Source organism: Myotis lucifugus, unplaced genomic scaffold (genome assembly GCF_000147115.1).
Source record: "Myotis lucifugus unplaced genomic scaffold, Myoluc2.0 scaffold_160, whole genome shotgun sequence".
Lineage (NCBI taxonomy): Eukaryota > Metazoa > Chordata > Mammalia > Chiroptera > Vespertilionidae > Myotis > Myotis lucifugus.
Window position 1 is genome coordinate 2,758,444 of NW_005871208.1, and position 12,167 is coordinate 2,770,610.

The following is a 12,167-nucleotide window of genomic DNA, read 5'->3' on the forward strand; positions in this document are numbered from 1 at the left end:
TTGTGTGATGTTTCTGTTCCTCTTCCTCTCTTTTTGGCAGCTGCTCCTATTCCTCTAGCATTCCCCCTCACTCCCCATCTTATAATATTTCTTCCCTCTTACCTCAGAGACTCCCCAGCATTCTCCCCCACCATCGCTGCCATCCCTAATTTACTGGCCTGTTTGCCTCCTTGGCATCTCTCAGTCCCCTTGCCTGGAAATTGGCGCCAGGGGTGGGGTGAGATGGTATTTTCTCAGTGGGAGTCCCAGGGAACAGTTCTCCTCCACCCCCCAAAGCCAGCTGCCTGCTCCCGCCTCAGCCATTAGTAACCCGGAGACGCGCACCTGCGTGGGGGCTCTCCTCCAGACCCTGCTCCCTTCCTGCACCTCCCACTCCTGCTCTGAAATGGCGCTGAGCGGGTTATTTATCGGAGCCAGCGCTGCTCCAGAAGGTCAGGACGGTGGTGTAAATAACCTCTTCTCGCCATTTCCCCGTCCCTCCAGAGCCTGCTCCCCTCCCCCTCCTCCACCTTTATTCTCACAAATGAATGTGGCTGGGCTGGCGCAGAGCCTGGCCCTGCATCTTAATGGGGCAGTGAGCTCACAAGATGGATTTAGCTGGGGGTTTTATGGTTGCCGCGGCGACAAGAGAATGCTTTGGTTTTCTTTCCCCCTTCCTCTGCAGGATTTTAAGGAGGGGAAAGTGTGGGGAAGTCTCCTCTGCACTGCTGTTTGAAGGGTCTCCTTCTCAGTCACCTCTACTGCTCATAAAATGGGCCTGCAATTCCAGAATTCAGTAAGAGAAACTGCATTTAGGACCTCAGATAGGAAAGTGTGAGGGAAAGAAGGTAACGAGTGGAAGAGCATCTCCAGCTTCAAGACATGAAACCTAGCGTTGTCCAGTCTTGCCTGCTCTTCCGTGAGAACCTGGCGATTAAGCTGAGCAGCTATGGGGCACCTATGCGTGGGGTCCCCCTCAGCAGATAGAAAAATGCTTGGAAATGCCATCCCTGCAGTCCTGCATTGAAAATTGGGATATAGGGGCTGGATGAGGGCTAGGTACGTGTCTGCCTGTCCGCAGTGGGGAAGAGCATCACCCTCCTGTTCTTCCTGCTCATCACTCAGCATTGACCCTGGCAGGAGGCATGTCAGTGAGAATCGGTAGGTGCTGATCATTGACAGTGTGGAGAATGGAGTTCTATCCAGTTCCCAAATGGGAAATTTTTCAGAGCTTGTTTTCCCAGCCTAGCCTGGCTTGAACTTTTCCTGCTTTCTGTTTCCCACTAGGAATGGAACTCTGGTTCCCTGACCTACCCAGTCCTCTGGCCAACAATTTTCTTTCAAGACTATGAGCAAATCATCCCCAGCACTGACTAAGCAGAGACTGGGGAGCAGGGCCTGATTATCTCCCTCCTTTGGTCCCTTTCTGTCTGATTTGGGGCCTCTTGTCTGTGTTTATGAGCCTCTCCCTCTTCCCCAGGGGATCCTGGGAAGCCCCTCCTCCCCTCACCCCCTTCCTCCTCTTTGGCTGGGAAAGTGACTGCAGCCTGAACAGTGCCAGACACCTGCCTGCCAGATGTGGCGATTCCTCATTCTTCTCTTCCCCCTCCCCAAGTGTCTATCCTTCCCCCACCCCACTGAGCTCCGGCAGAGAGAGCCCCCCCACAGGGTGATTTAGTGCTACAGCCCCTCTTCCTCAAGTGCCCCCTCCAGTTCCTCTTCCTCCCCCTGGGGCCCATGCCCCCCCCCCCCCCTCTTTTCCACCAAGTCCTGCAGAGGCTTTTCTGGTACTGCCTCCTCCCACTCCCACTCCGAGGACCCGGCTGTGGAAGCCCCAGCTCCTGGACTGGAGAATGAATGGGTGGGGCGGAGGTGACTGGCCTCTGTTTCACCCATGGGAGAGTACACAGCAGGGCTGAGGACAGTGGCAGCCAGAGCTGATGTCATTCTCACTGGTGGGGAGGGGAGGCGGTCAGGGAGGAGGAGGTGAGTGGGGAGGGAACCAGAGGAGAAAGAGGTCTCAGATCTTCCCAGGTAGGCAAGGGAGCTCAGAATCGTGGCTGCCTGGTAGACATCATATCTTTGTTTCTCTGGCTGGTTTCCAGATCTTGTCTCTGGATCTGTGTCTCAATATGACTCAGTAGATGCCCCTCAGCTCCTCCTCTCTAGACCTAAAACACACACTTAAAGGGGACTCTTAGTCCTTTTCCTCTCTATTTTGTGTCTTTATAAATCTCTCTTCCCTCCCATTTCACCCCTTCTCCCTTAGTTGAGCTATCTTGGTCACCTGCTCCCCCCCTCCCACTTTCATCCCATATCATAACACAATATGATCCCAGACTGCCCACCAAGGCAGGGACTCATTCAGAGCCTCTTTTCTCTTCCCCATCCCTCCTTGAAATCCGACTGTCCCCCTGGGCCAGAGGTCTCTGGGGTGGCAGGAGGTAGGGGAATGGCTGGGCCTAAGAGGGCAGACACAGGACAGATGGAGAGTCCAGTGAAGTAGGAGAAGGACAGGAAGATCAAAAGAGAAACACAGTGAGAGTGAAAAAGTGACTGGGAGACAAAGGGGCAGAGGCTAAGAGTTAGCAGAAAGCCAGCATAACAAACTGGGAGAGTGAGAGAAACACAAAGAGAGCAGCGAGACTGGGCGCAGAGAAAAAGAAAAAGAAAAAGAATGGAGAGAGAAGGACGGGAAAGTCACAGCTAGAGAAGGCAGCTGGGGAGGGGCTGGCATGGGTCAGGCTGGCTCTCCTGGGCTCGCTCCCTCCTCCTGATGGGCCATACATCTGTGTGTGCGCACACTTGTGTCTGTCTATCCATCTATGTGCATGCACGCACTGCACATGTGTGCAGGGGTTGGTGGTGGGCAGAGGGATGATTCCCACATATCCTCATTCTCATTTGTTTCAGGAGTCTCCCTCCTTGAGGCGCCCCACACCAACCCCTCATTTCCCAGCATTCCTGATGCTCCAGGGGCCATTCCCAAGGTATTTCCACATCTCAGGAATCCTGGCTTTCTCACTTGGAATGCAGACCTGCTGGAATGTGCAGTCAGAATCTATAGAATCAGGAGGCCCCATCCCCTCACTGCCCACCCCCATGCCTGCTCACCAGCTGCTCCTGTCCATCTTCTCCTCCCACTCCTTGTAGCTCTCCCTCCTCCTCAGTGACCCTCCCCCCAGCCTCTTACCCCTAGCTGGCTGGGGCCCAGGTTGGAGGGGAGACAAAGACAGGATTTATCACCGGGATAGAGAAGCAGCCAGAGACCAGGGCGAGGGCAATGGCTGACCTCCCTGGGATGGGAGGGAGTGCTTCACCAGATGCCGGGAGGCTGGAAGCCTGGGTTCCAATGGCGCTTGCTATCAACCCCCACCTTTTCCCATTCCAGCCTTGTTCTCTTCCTTGTCCCTGGAAACTTAGGAAACAGAGAGAGGATGGCCTCCAGATGATTTTAGGCCTCTGAAGGAAAACCTGGGAGGAGATCGATGCCTTAGGGTTATTCTCGATGTCTTAGGGTTATTCTCTTACGGATACTGTAGGATTTGGAAACCAGGGAGCAATCAGGCAACGATTATTTCCAAGACTAGAAGAGTTCAGGTTTAGCACTGCAACAGATGAGATGGAGAGGGACTTCCTCTAAAATAGAGGAACTTCTCTCAAGAACAGGCCCTGATTACCAGGAGAGAGAGAGAAAGGTGATTCTTGGTCCAGAAAGATGGGAGATGGGGTCTCACCTGGAAGAAAAGGAAGAAATGGGTTACTAGCTCCAGTCCCTCTGAGGCAGCCTTCCTTCCTGAGATCCCCCACCTGCCTCCTGAGAGGTATGAGGAGTCGCTGGACCCTGCCTTTACAGTAAATAGACGATTGGCCTGAAATTTTCTCTACTCAGCAGGCAGGGCGTGTGCGCAGAGAGGGAAGGAACGGTATGATCCAGGAGTTTCCGAGAAACCAGACGATATATCTTCTAGCAGACAGCTCCTGTAGCTCTCCTAGCTGTCCTTGGAGGCCCACCAGCCCCTCCAACAGCTCCGTGTATCCGAAGCCTCCACAAACCCAACTCTGAAGCTCTCACACCCCTCTCAGCTCCTAGCACCCAACGCCCTGCTTCTTGCCTTCACCCTCCTGTCCTGGGAGGAAGCTGCCAGAGTTCCCTCCAACTGAGAAGAGGGTGGAGGGAAGAGAAACTGAGGTGACCGAGAGCTTCCAGCCTACCAGTCTCACCACAATCCCACCAACCCGTTCCCATCCGGGCCTGGTAAGGGAGACTTCTGAGGTTTCCTTCTAAATGCTTCGCAAGCTGGGACCATTCCTTCGGGTCCCGATGGAAAGCCAAAATTTGGACATTTCAGTGGGAAGGGGTTATAAAGTGGGGGGAAGAGACTGAGAGAGCACAAAAGAAGTGGGGGGAGGGGTGGCGCAGGGTAAGGATAAAATAGGAAAAAAGAAAAGATTCTCATTTTTTCCCTACTCCCCCTCCCCCCAATTGAGAAGGCAGATTTACAGCCACGGTTTGGGGAGGGGGTGGCGAGCATAAGGAAGACAGATCTGCAGTTCTGCCCTCTGAGTGTCTGGGTACTTAGCTTTAACTCCCCCATTAGCATCAATCCCCATCTTGCTGCCCATCCGTCTTCTGACATCAGCTCCTTCCCCTTTCTGTAGCCCAGGCTTTCTGACCCTAAGTGGCTCTTAAAGGGCCAGTCTAGACCCTGCTCTCCTTCCCTTCTCCCGCTAGAAGCAGCACAGCCTGGGGCGTGTATGTGCACGGACGTGCCTGTAGACGCACAGGCTCACTGGTGTGTGCTTTGGGGGGAGAGCTCCTCCCTAGCTCTCTCTGTTCTCTTTAGGCCCCCCTCCCCTTATATCAGGGACCCCGTTTTTGTTCACTACCTACCCAAGCCCAGAGCAGGCCCTCTGCCTGGGCTGGGGGTCACAGCACATGGCTGTTGGAGCCGAGCGCTGGGGAAGGCACGTGGACCCCTGGACAGATCCTCTTTCCTCCCTCATTTCCTGGAGGCCCAGGGCCAGGGTTTTTTCATCCTCCGCCAGCGGTGGGGGTGGACTGGTCGGGGGCTGAGACTCCTAGGAGATGCCCCAGCCCCCCCATTCCCAGCCTCCTTTCCCAGGGACCCAGGCTGGGATGTGTGGGGGTGGGGGTGGGAGATTTCAAATCTTTGTCCCTGTGCGGGAGGTGACTTGCCAAAGAAACCTGCCTCTGCATTTCCTGGCCATTTTTCTATTCCTCAGCAGCCGAGCTTAGGGCAGCAGAGGGGAAACTGGCTTCTCCCGATTTCTCTCTATCTTCTGCAGAAATGCTGTAACTGCACTCCAGGGGCTATGTGAATGCCGGATGCTTGGAAAGTTCCTCTCCCATCTGCCTTCCATCCTTTCTGCTGCAAAGATCTGTGGTCCTCCGAGGGGCTCTCCAGGAGTCAACCCCCTGCCCGATCTGTGAAACTCATTCTCCACCGCCCTCAGGGCCCCCTTCTCTGGCTCAGGATGAGAGGGAGATGCTGGGTGGGGGCCTGGGGAGAGCGGCCACGCTAAAAATAGGGGCTCCCAACGGCACCCCCCAGCCCCTTATTTATCACCTTCCAAACCCCTCTCTCAAAGAAGCATAAATACGCATTCCTAATCCTGAAGGCCAGCCCCGAGCTCATAAATTTGACTGGGGAGATGGGCACGGGGGAGGCGCGGGGTGCGCGGGATGGGGAGCCCACTGCGACCCTGGGGAAGCTGACCGTCTCGGGCAGGAGGCGCCGCCGTCCCGGCCAGCGCCCGGGGCTCTGAGGGGAGGGACGGTGTCTCCCTCGGTAGTTACTCTGGGGGGAGGCTTTTCTCACTACCCCCCCCCAACAAATAAAAGCCCTTGGCGCTGTCTTCTCCATCAGTGCTCATCCTCCTCCCTCCCTCTCTTGGCGATTGCCTCCTAGCCCTGTCCTGCTCCTCTCTCGCCTCTATATTGAGCTTGTCTCTATGTCTCTGCTCCTCTCATGCTCGCCCTTTCATTGTCTGAAGAGCACATTTTCCGTCTTATTCAATCTGGGCAGTGCTGCTCGAAAAGTCTCAGTTCCCGCTTCAGCCATTTGCCGCCTTCAGTGCCCTTCCTTTCCAACCTCCTTCCTCCCCTCACCTCACCTCCCTTTTCCCTCCCTCAGTCTGTGCTCCTCAGCCTTCCTTTTTTTTTTTTAAATCACCCCTTTGCCCCTTTGGCCTCCTCAGTTTCCCCTCAGCGCTTCAGCACAGAATCCTCTCTCCCTCTTCAATCGTCTCTCCTCTCCCCCCACTCCCACCCCTCAGACTCCTCGGCCCATGGGTACCCCCTCCGACCCCCTGGTTCCCCTCCGGCCGGTGAAGGGAAGGGGGGAGGGGGCTTGAGGCGCAGGTAGAGGGAGCGCGGGGCCTGGAGGGAGGGAGAGACAGGAGAAAAGGGGGAGCGGGGGCGGAAGCGGGGGCGAGGGGAGGGGCATCTCACTCCCCGGCGGCGCCCCCCTTCCCCGCAGTCACTGAGCCGTAAATCAGGGCCGAGGCAGTTTGGCCAATGGTAGAGCGACTCGTAAATCGGCCTGTCAAGCTCAGCCAATGAGAGGTGGCGTTAAATCAAGTCCTGTCAGCGCTCGGCCAATGAAAGGCCCTGGGTTGACCATAAATCTGCCTGAAGGAGACAGCGACGGAGAGAGAGTGTGCGGGCGAGCGAGAGCGGCGGGGGCGGGGGCGGGGGCGGGGGGCGGGGGAGCTGAGTGCGGGGAAGGCGGGGAGCGGGAGGGGGGAGAGAGGAGCCTATGCGCAAGAAGGCGATAACATAGGTACTAAGAGGTGAAGACAGCCGCAGGACAGACGGACAGATGGAGAGAGACAAAGAGAAGCCTTGAGAGACAGCGTCAGAAAGTCCGGGACGGAGCGCGGGCTCGGGCGGGAGAAGGACACTGACGCACACTCAGGAGGGCCCCCCAGTGCACATACTCCCCCAGACACGCGTGGGCTCCGCATCGTGAGGGACTTAGGGCTGGACTCGCGCACAGTGTGCACCCGCAAGAGAGAGAAAGCCTGAGAGGGCATCTTCTGCCTCTTTTCCCTCAGCTCTAATGGAGATTAGGAGGGGTGGGGGGTGGATGTGTGAACTGTGGAGGGTGAGGGACGAGGGCCTTGCTTCTTGCTAAGATCTGTCCTCTCGGTCTCAGGCTCCAGGGTGCCTTTCTGTGTCCCTTTGAGTCATTTTCCAGCGACTGATAATTGGGAAGTCCCTCCTGAGGTCTAACCTCAATCCCTATTGCTGTTCATTTCTACTAACTAACACTTTTAAATTGCTTTAATGGAATATGAAAACGGAACACTTTACAAACCTTCAGAGAACTGTCAACTTTCAGAATCTTAGAAGGTCTGAGCAGGAAAGACATTTAGGGATCAATTGGTCACTTGATTTTAGTTTTATTGTTTTGTTGTTTTTATTTTATAAATATATTTTATTGATTTTTTTACAGAGAGAAAGGGAGAGGGATAGAGAGTTAGAAACATCGATGAGAGAGAAACATCGATCAGCTGCCTCCTGCACACTCCCCACTGGGGATGTGCCCGCAACCAAGGTACATGCCCTTGACCGGAATCAAACCTGGGATCCTTCAGTCCGCAGGCCGACGCTCTATCCACTGAGCCAAACCGGCTAGGGCTGTTGTTGTTTTTAAATATATATTTTTTATTTCAGAGAGGAAGGGAGAGGAAAAGAGAGATAGAAACATCATTGACGAGAGAGAATCATTGATTGGCTGCCTCCTGCTCACCCTACACTGGGGATTGAGCCCGCAACCCAGGCATGTGCCCTGACTGAGAATCAACCAGGGACTCTTCAGTCCACAGGCTGACGTTCTACCCACTGAGCCAAACCAGCTAGGGCTTGTTGTTGTTTTTTAATCCTCACCTGAGGATATTTTTCCATTGATTTTTTAGAGAGAGTGGAAGGGAGGGGGAGAGACAGAGAGAAACATTGATGTGAAAGAGACACAGTGATTGGTTGGCTCTCCCACACCCCCAACCAGGGCCGAGGATCGAGCCTGCAACTGAAGTGCATGCCCTTGACCTGAATGGAACCTGGGACCCTTCAGTCCGAGGGCTGACGTTCTATCTGAGCCAAACTGGCTAAGGTGATTCTAGTTTTAGAAAGGCTGCTGTTCGACACCTGGGCTGGTACTGACTGAGCTCAGACTCTCTGCCCTCAACTCATGGTCATACCACTTAATAGCCTTTTGACTTTGGACAAATTGCTTAACCCAAATTGTGTTTCTTTCTATTTTTCATTTGTAAAAAAGATATTATAATAGATACCTTATGGTCAATTTTGTGGGGATTACACAAAATATATTTACAGGATTTAGGACAGTCCCGGGGCACATAAAAGAGGGCACTCCTCCCTCATTGTTATACAGATAATAAAGCCTGAGGCCCAGAATGGTCAAGGGTCCTGCCCGGGTTCACAGAACTAATTATCAGAGAACCTCGACTGAAACCTGGTCTTTACACTCCTGGGCACGTGTTGTTTTTGGTCCTTGTTATTGTTCACCCCGCCTGCCTGGGCCCCTGCCCTGCCTCAGTAGCTTGAACGCCTGAACTCGATTCCGTTTAGGCTGCTGTGATTTTTGTGAAAGAGGATACTTCAGAAGCACATGTTCCAGATCAGGAGGCAGGATTCCTGGGCCCTTGGAGTGTTAAATGTGAGAGTCCACCCCACTCTGAATCTCTCTGGACTTGACTTTGTTCTCTCAGTCCATGGACTTGGGGCCAGGGAGGGAACAGCACGCAGCCAGAGCAGTGTTGCTGTCAACATGACTCACCTTCCATCCCCAATGCCCACCCTGATCCACCACCCTAACCAAGTACTGTGCACAGTAAACATCTCATGAATAATACATGTATAATTAATTCTTTACTTTTCTCCCTAAGTTTGAGGAAGAGCGAGGGATGCAGATACCTGGGTCTCCACCCCTGCTGGCTGAGAGGGGAGCGGGTATCTCTGGACTCCCGGTCCCTCTGACACCGTGTGTCCTCCACAGGGAAGCCAGAAAGAAAACGCAGAGAACCAGCGTCACCTGGTGGTGACAGGTGCTTTAAGTTCGAGAGTGAGCCTGCAGAAGGTTGACAGGATGCTGGGCAGTCTGGAGGAAGGGGATGGTATGATTTCCCCTCAGCCTGGCCCCTGAGCCCTCTTAACTAGAGTCTCTGTTCTGCTTTCATAACCCAGGCAGACAAGAGCAAGTCTGGGGGAAGTGCGAGGTCAGGTGAATTAGCTCCAACCAGTGTGGCCCTGCTAGGGCAACTGGAACTGTCATTGCTTCTGCTAAGCCAGTGGTTCTCAACCTTGGCTGCACATTAGAATCAACTGGGAATCTTTTTAAAATCCTGATTTCTGGGCCTCATCCTTCGGAAATTGTTTGTTACTAATGTTGTGGCCCCACCCCATAACAAAGAAACAATTTCCGGAGGATGAGGCCCAGAAATCAGGATTTTAAAAAGATCCCCAGGTGATTTTAATGTGCAGCCAAGGTTGAGAACCACTGTGCTAAGCTCAGTTTTATTTCCACAGAGCGTGAGTCCTCTCCCAGGACCATTCTCTTTGGATAAGTCAAGAGTCAGGGGGCTAGCCTCACTTGAAGTGGTTATCAAAGCTGAATTTAAAAAAAATATTTTTTTAAACTGAAAAACATCTGTTTGCAGGGATGAGGGGGATCCTGGCAGCAGTAGTTAGGGGTAGGAACCATTTCTGAGAAGTTAAAAAAAGGCAGGCTAATCCTCTTAAACCAAACTCACATGTTTTTTTTTTTACCTGGAAACTCCTCAGCTGAAGGTGATGTCCGGACCTAGGCCCACTGCTTCCTGCTCCTGCTCTGACCTGGGTCCCCCCCCAAACCCTCCATTATTAAGTTCCAGCTGCAAACCAACACTGGCTTATTTCCTTTTTCTCCAAAGACCACACCTGAACATTAAAAGGATGGAATTCATTTATTAATAATTAATAATGCACCTTGGGCAGCCTGGGGCTGAAACACTGAGCAAGGGATAGAGATGTCTGGTTTGGGGGTCAAGGGGAGGTTGTCCGTGAAAATGCCCACAGGTTTTACTCTCATCTACTGCATACCAGCTGGCCACTCTAGTTCTGGATGAAACAGTCTCAGATTCTGGTGCCGAACACAGTTCTAACGGAGCTTACGGAAACTCCAGAGCCTACGGAAACTGTGGGGTCCTCGTTGTAGGAGGGAGACATACGCTTGGCGGAACTGGCGGTTCATGGCTGCATAGAGCACAGGGTTGATGCAAGCATTGAGCCAGGTGAAGTTGGCAGCAAGCATGTGGACAACCCGGGGAGCCCGGACCTTGGCATCCAGGATGTTGAGCAGCAAGAAAGGGATGTAGCTCACGGTAAAGCAGATGAACACAGCAAAACACATCCGAGTCACCTTCCCAGACTCTGATGGAGAGTCCTGAGCTTTATGGGCTCCTTTAGTTGGCCTGGTCTTGGCAGGTGCCTCTGGAGGGCTTTTCTCTGCCATGTGCTGAGCGACCTTGCTGCTGCTCTGGTCCCCCACTTCTGATGAGTCTCCTTCCAAGGTCTGGGTGGTGGCAGCACTGGCTGGCTCAGATGAAATCCCCTCACTGGGCCTTCCTGATGCCACCCCGCTGTCCAGCTCCTGGAAATGACCCGGCACAGCTTCATCTGTCCCAGCCACATAGTGGGAGCGGACATCCGTCTGGTGCAGCTTGTACTGAACCAGCGCCTGTGCTGCTCGCTTCACCTGGCGGTGGATGAGGCAATAGAACACGCCGACACTGCTGAGCCCAAGCACAAAGTAGATGCCCAAGAGGATGGTGGTGTAGGGTCGGCCTCGGATGCGGTCAAAGCTGCAGGTGCAGACTACCGGCACCAAGATATAGACATTCCAGAGCGGGGCAAAGCTGGCCACACCTAGCACCCAGGTGCCCACCAGAGCCAGCACTATCCCCTTGGCACTGAACACTTGGGGAAAGAGGTTAGGGTGGGCAATGAGGAGGTAGCGTCCCAGGGCGATGAGGCAGAGGGTGAGGATGGAGACAGAGTTGGACGTAAAGAGGAGGAACCCAAACACCCTGCAGAAAGTGGCGCCCGTTCTCCAGTGCAGGTGGAGGTAGGTGTCCACGGAGAAGGGCTGGAGGAGGGTGCAGTAGAGCAGATCGGCTACCGTGAGGTTGGCGATGAGCAGGTTGAAGTGGGTACGGAGCTTGGGCTGGATGGCCAAGGCCAGCAGGGTGAGCACGTTGCCCACAGTGCCCGTCACAGCTACCACCACCCCCCAGATAACTGCCACATAACGATAGCCCACCACAGACTCGTGGTAGCAGGAAAAGTTGGCATCAGAGGTGTTCCACATGATGGAGGCTGAAGGGAGTGAGTAGAAGAGGAAGAGGGAGTCAGAGCTTGACTGTGAATTTGGATCTCTTGAACTACTCTGCTCCCTTGGACACCTGAACTGCTCTGGGAGCTCACCCGCCTCCTGAGCCATTCCCGGGCCTCTTCATCTCAAGATTCCCAACCCTCTTAGTCCTTTCCCATTCTCAATGATTCTCCCAAATTCTTATCTAAATATCTTAATCTCTGTACACTTCAAACTCCAGGCCTTATTCAATATCTATCCACATACTCGTAGTAACCCCAGTGCCCTCCAACATTTTTAATTCCTCCCCTGTCCTCTAAGACCACCCAGGAGTCCCCTGTCTGTACCCAGGAGACTGTCATACTCCTCTCTGCTGTGCTTTGCTACACACACATGCTGGCCTCAGTGTTTTGTTTTGTGTGTGTGTGTTTTTCTGTTTTTACCACCTCTGAGATGCAGAGACAGAGAAAGAAAAGTACACCCACCACAAAATTACTCACCTGAGTCTCCCAGCCTTCAATGCTCTCTCCGATGGGAGAAGAAATCCAACTCACTCAAAGAGCAGTCCCTTCCAGTGGGCAGTCAGGCTTCACACAGGAGGAACCCTGCTCAGGTCTCTTTATACGAGGCTGAAAGAATAAGAAACTCCTCACTTACCCAACCTGAGCCACTTCCTTCCTCGTCGCTGGTTCTACTTGTTCTGCTTTGGCTAGTGAAATCTGGGCTTCTCTGTTGAAATTCCCCTGCTACTTACCCCAAAGCCATATCAATTCCTTCCTTTCTCCTTTCTGA

At 53.5% G+C, this 12,167-nt stretch overlaps 1 protein-coding gene across 1 annotated transcript; it reads right to left on the reverse strand.

The window, feature by feature from the left end:
• Positions 1-9,950: 9,950 nt before the first annotated feature.
• GPR84 (G protein-coupled receptor 84) lies at positions 9,951-12,167 on the reverse strand. Its single transcript, XM_006095800.3, has 2 exons — positions 11,876-12,167; positions 9,951-11,380 (listed from the first exon to the last, which is right to left on the reverse strand). Exon 2 carries the CDS (start codon positions 11,370-11,372, stop codon positions 10,164-10,166), a length of 1,209 nt encoding a protein of 402 aa, XP_006095862.1. The 5' UTR covers positions 11,373-11,380; positions 11,876-12,167; the 3' UTR covers positions 9,951-10,163.

Excerpts from the sequence above, each read along its gene's own strand:
- GPR84 (XM_006095800.3), bottom strand. The coding sequence starts at position 11,372 with ATGTGGAACACCTCTGATGCCAACTTTTCCTGCTACCACGAGTCTGTG.